Raw genomic sequence first — 6,000 nt, 5'->3', positions numbered from 1 at the left:
TTGCAGACATCCAGTAAGCTACAGGAATCTTATTTCCTGTTTCTGGGCTCTTGGGATAGAGGGAATATCAATTCTCAAAGAGAGATTCTCACAAACAAATTAAGATAAATTGCTAGATAATGACTGTTAAGTATAGACTCCCTAAGCTTGCAAAACAAAACCTTCATATAGGTCAATGATTTAAGGAAAGAAAAAAAAAAAGTACACTTAAAAATATCCAGTGCGGTGCCTGGGTGGGTCAGTTGGTTAAGGATCTGACTCTTGATTTTGGCTCAGGTCGTGATCTCATGGTTTGATTCATGGGGGATCAAGCCCCACACTGGGCTCTGCACTGACAGCGTAGAGCCTGCCTGGGATTTGCTCTCTCTTTGCCCCTTCCCTGCTTGCACTGTCTCTCTCAAAAGAAATAAACATTGAAAAAAAATTCACTGAAGCTAACAGATAACAAAATATTTATTTTATTGTTGTAAAATTAAAAATAGTAGACAAGCATATGTAGTTACATTTCCAAAGCAGAACAATACAAATATATAAATTATTGCAATTTTAAAAGAAAAAACATAGCCAAGTAAGGTCTAAAACTCTTTTGAAACCAACTGGTTCTTCACGACTACAGTTTAATTTTCTTTTCCCAAAGACCCTAGCACAATTTTGTAAAATAAATTTCTAACAGCAAGTTCAATGATCACAGTATACACTCAGATTTAAAACAAAGTTAACACACACACATGGACTGTAAAAGTAGGGATGGTGGTATTTAAGCAGAAGTCACTACTGAACACTTTGTAAACTGCCTCTTTTGGAGGCAGAAGAATGGAAATAAACATCCTACCCATGTTTGAAAAAAGAAACACATATTTGCTAAAATTCCCTTTGCTGTGTAAACAGTTGAGGAAAGTTCAACTAACTTCATTTATGGGGGCGGGTAATACTCATCTTCATATTTTTGTTTTACTTTGGTAAGCTTAAAATTGTGTACTAATTCAATATTACTAAAATGCCTTCATAATCTGGACACTTTTTAAACCAAAGAGAATGGGGAAAATATATGTTACAAGCTAGGTGCTAAAAAAAAATCTAATGCTAGCGACTTGCTATGATTGGTTCATAGCAAGATGACCACGTTGCTTAATAGGTTAGACTAAATTCTGTAACAAGAGCAATTAGGAAAGGAAGAAGTTAATGAATATACTGAGCTAGGACAGAACCTCGTAATTCCACTGTTCTAGAGCCCTCCTCCAAGATACCTTTCGTTGTGCGGGAGCCCTACTACCTTATTTTTTTGGTAAATAAAGTCCTTCCCATGATATCACCACAAAACTTAACATGGCAAGAATTACCTTTTGAAGGTTTTCTCTTTATTTCTTACAAGTTTTACTCTTATTTTTGATTTTCACCACAAATTTCCTCCATAATTATTCCTACCAATCTGAAGTTAATGATGCAATTAAAAAACACTGAAATGGAATTAATCACCCTTGCATTATAGCTGCATCCGAACAAAAGATCTTTAAAAAACTTTTTAGAGTACTAAACTTTTTATTAAGTACTTAGAAATACTCAGATATCTTACTTCAGTATAAGCAGTATCTGTCAGTAAATCAGAAAAAAAGAAACACTATTAGAACTTTACACTGTCCCATTTGAAAACTTTTATGTCACAACCTAATTTTATGGTCACCAACTGAACCTCCTTCTAAGCTAAACAAATAATTTATTCTTTAAAAGTTCTTAAATTTAGAGTCTATACATTTTGAATTGCATTTTATAACATTAATGACACAAGCAGATTTCTTTTAAAACAAAACAAAATAAAAGCAAAATGGGTAAACATCAACACACACAAATAGACCCTCAAAAATTAATTTAAAAAAAAAACCTAGGAAAAATAAGCCTCAACAGTGTAAACACCTAGGTAAAAAATATCTAAACAAAAAAGAAAGCATTTTATACCATTTTCAGTGTTAAAGAATGTGGTCAAATGAAAAACCCAAGAAATCTCAAGATGCCTGTCAAGATGCCAATAAAATATATTTTGACTATATTTTTGAAATCACTTTCCAACATGAACTTATTATTTTAAAAATAATTCTCAAGTGTATATAAAAATGGGCACTTTGTGGTGAAATGTGCATAAATTTGAAAAACTAAGAACATTTCTTTGCTCCAACATCTAAGAACTACATAATGGAACAAAACACTATTTTGCTGTCTGCATCACCTATTATTGGTGTCCTAAGTGCATGCCTTTTTTTTTTTCCCTAAAAAAAAAAAAAAAGACTAATTTGGATATTAAATGTTAGGATCAAAGAGTGATAATCTTAAAGTAGATTTTTACCTTAATTTAAAGTCTGAACAAATTTGAAAACTTTAATTTCTAAAGTGAACAATTTCATGTGGTCAAAATCATTTTGGACTTTAAGTTGATTTTTAAAACTCCAATTTGTTTAATTATGAAATCTAACATGAAAAAAACGTCTTATTTCACTCCCCTTAATCATATAAGCTCTGGAAATGTTAGATTGGCAGTCTTCTCCCTTCTGCCATTTTTGAAACTGATGGCTGAGATTTTCTTCTATACTTCCTCAAAAAATACTAACAATTGTACAGAAGAATAGCCGAGGATGGTAACAATATTTGTAGTATTTCATATTCTCCAGATAGAACTCAACTCTCCCTTATTTTGGCATATACAGTAATTGCATCTTCATTCAATCAAGAAAACTAACATAGGAATCAAAGTTTACCAAATGGCTGGATAAACTGCTGTGCAAAATCCTTCAAGAAAAATTCTTCCATTACAGTATTCATCCAAATAAACTACTAGTGTGAGTACCAGCACCGCAGATTATTTACAGCACCTTTCCTTTGAAGAACTTAGGTAGAAAGATCTAATGAAATGTTAGAATCCTCAGTTAAGACCTTAATACAAGCACAATCCCACTCAATTGTTCCGAACTCATTAGTAAAGCTACATATTTGCCAGAAACAAAGCAAATACTTTTCTTTGGATTAACACTGTTACATTTAGGACCACACCATATGGCTCATACTCTGGAAATAGACTACTACTGATATCAAATGCAACACATCCCAAACTTTTATGACTGTCCCTAAGTGATCTACATAGAAGCACAAACGTGTGCAAGCGCATGGCTGGTAACATTCTTGATGAATTATACCAAAAAAGAGTAAAGTCAAATTAAAAAAATGTGACCTAACAACTCAACACTTACTATTTACTGGCATCATCAGGAAATGTCTTTATTCAACTTGTGTATATTGCACACATTCAGTTTAAAGCTTATCAAAACTAAGGCAATGTATCCCCACACTCCCTGGATTTCAAATTCATTTTGGATGCCTTGAAAAAGTCAGAGAAATTGAAAGCATTTTTCAAAAGCTCCATCCGAAAAGCAGTTATGTCAGACTTACATGAAAACAAAACAAAATCAATTGAGATATCAATTAATACTCTCAGGCAAATTTAACACATGTTAGTATTACAAAAAAATTGTCTTCTACTAGACTGAGGCGCTTCTTTGCTTAGTCAAATACTGTTTGTGTTCAGACTAAAATCTGACCCAAGCCAGGGCAGGCTGCCAAATTTAAAATAGAAGTCATTCATATCTTTATGCATGAAGCCGCCAAGTTAATGGGCTTCACTGTAGATTCTTTCAAGCAAAGATCTTACCTCATAAATACAAGCTAAGTACCAACAGAAAACAGAATTTAGAGCCCATTTTAATTCTGTATTGGTTATAGCTTTTACTATAACACATTGTTATAAAACTTATCTAACTGTTTAAAATGATACAGTAGCTCAGAATTCTTTGGAAACATCACAGGCAACTTACAAGAATATCTTTTTAAAATGGGCTTATTTTTTTTTGAATTAGTTTTGTTTTCCTGTGTCAAGCAGTCTTCTCTTTTCCACTAAATTCTAAAGTTTGGAAAAATGCCTCACAATGCTCTCTTTGGATCAGTAATGCTGATAAGAGAATTTGGACAGTTTCAGGATTCTTGAACCTGTATCTGAAGTGGCACACAGAAGAATTTTAAATTTTTTTCAAAGATAGGACAACAATTTCGCAGCACATTCAATTTGACAGATATTACATTGGACTTGGAAGTGAGGCTTGACTTATTCTGTCCAAATTCTAACACATCAAAGTCATTAGAATGAAAGTAATAATGAAGTAGAAGAGGTTTTTATTTCTACGGAGACAAGCTGACATACGAAAACTAGATTAGCATTTTCTTTCTGAACGAGCTCAGAACTGTTTTTAGAAAAAAAATAATGTACTTTTTTCTTGGATACTTGCTTTAAAAAGTTATTAATTCCTCTTTCATAAGAGTTATTAGAAGTCAAAACAACTCAACTAGATAGATTTCTACTTCAAAATACATTTATCTTTGGAAAACAATAGTAAAAAGAGTGTATTAAGAGAATAAAATGCAGTGATCTGAAATATGAGTAAACGTAGTCAGTCACACAGGAAAAGTGTAAATATAATATACAGAGGCATTCAAATACATATTTATAAAGAGAATGGAAAGGTACCTAAAATAGCATTTTTATATATAAAACTTTCATATTAAAATATTGCTCATAATAAATAAGAGGTGTATTATGAATTCCATTTCCCTCTTAAAAGTTATCTTTAGTAGTTGAGACTAGTATAAGTTTTTTAATTGTCTATTGTTTTGGCAGGTGAATTACATTAAAATGTTTAATCAAATCACACTGTAACAGTAGTCACTTGTGTTAAGTTAGAGAGGGCCACTTAGTAATAAAGGGAAGAAAGATTCCCGGAATGAACCAAAATGATTAATCCTAGAAGACTAGAGTGTAACGATCTGCTTTATTTGACAAAGATGTTATATACTGCCTTCAGCTTTGCAAATTTAAGGACCATAAAAAAATGGGACCAATAACTTGCTTCAAATTCTTTAAAGTTGGCATGCCTGGCAGACCAACAAATGGTAGGGGCATGAGGGCAAAGGAAGGAAATATTAAGTTTGGTTTAGTTGTTTATGGGTAGGTGTGACTTCGTTCCTGTTCGCCCCACTTGCTGCAGACATGGTAACTTGGAATAGTTCTTGAGGAGTTGTTCGATGGCCACGTGGCGGACATGGAGCTCTGAGGCCAAAGAATCTTTTTCTTGCACTTGGTGTGTTAACTCTTCAAAAACTTCTGTAAAGATTTAAAAGGTAGTTGAATATATAAATAGGTTCAGTCAGTATCTACTATGACTTATGGAGAGGAAGTATCCCATTAATACTCAGGTCTGGAAATACCTCAAAGAGGTTTTGGAATCAGACTACCTACTTTTTTGAATTCTTGTCCCTACACTTTTATAAGTCTCAGGCAAGTGACTGAAACTACACTTTAATTTCCTCTTATGTATAACCTTGGTATCAATAGTAAGCACCTTACAGGGCTACTGTGAGGATTAAATGAGATCATACCTATAAAGTACTGTCTACAGAATAAGCACTTGATAAATATAAGATGCTATTACTATTATTATTGTTACTATTTTATTATTCTGAGATTATGCATGATTAAGAAGACTACTGGCCATGGAGTTAAGGCAGGAGTTACAGAATTCTTAATCTGTTACCACTAACTGAATGCACAATCTTTGCAAGCAACTTAATATCTCTGAAGTGTAATTTCCTCACCTAAATGGAAATCAACTGTTTAAAAAAAAAATAAACAGGAAACAGCTGGGGAATTTGAATATTACCTGTTGTTAGTGTTAGCATCATATTTTGATGATGTTAAAAGAATTACTAGCTGTTTTTTGTTGTTGTTGTTGTTTTTAGGTGTGATAATGAGGTTGTGATTACCTTTAAAAGAAGTTAACTTTTAGAGAAAATCCTGAAGTATTTGTGGACAAAACAATTTGTCTGGGATCTGTTTCAAATAATCCATGCTGGACGTGGGGTGAAAGGAATGGGTACAAGCAGAGATGAGGGGAAATAAGCTATGCT

The 6,000-nt window shown here is 32.8% G+C and overlaps 1 protein-coding gene across 1 annotated transcript in view; it reads right to left on the bottom strand.

Annotated features, from left to right (window-relative positions):
* Positions 1-435: 435 nt before the first annotated feature.
* CUNH21orf91 (chromosome unknown C21orf91 homolog) overlaps positions 436-6,000 on the bottom strand; it is a 30,222-nt gene continuing 24,657 nt past the window's right edge. Inside the window, exon 4 of the mRNA XM_077765635.1 lies at positions 436-5,197. Coding sequence (XP_077621761.1) covers positions 5,028-5,197 — 170 coding nt within the window. The 3' untranslated portion in view covers positions 436-5,027. The remainder of the gene's footprint in view (positions 5,198-6,000) is intronic.

Source organism: Crocuta crocuta, unplaced genomic scaffold (genome assembly GCF_008692635.1).
Source record: "Crocuta crocuta isolate KB4526 unplaced genomic scaffold, BGI_CrCroc_1.0 scaffold174, whole genome shotgun sequence".
Taxonomy (NCBI): Eukaryota; Metazoa; Chordata; class Mammalia; order Carnivora; family Hyaenidae; genus Crocuta; species Crocuta crocuta.
The sequence above is the reverse complement of the archived record's forward strand: the minus strand, read 5'-3'. Positions and strand labels throughout refer to the sequence as shown.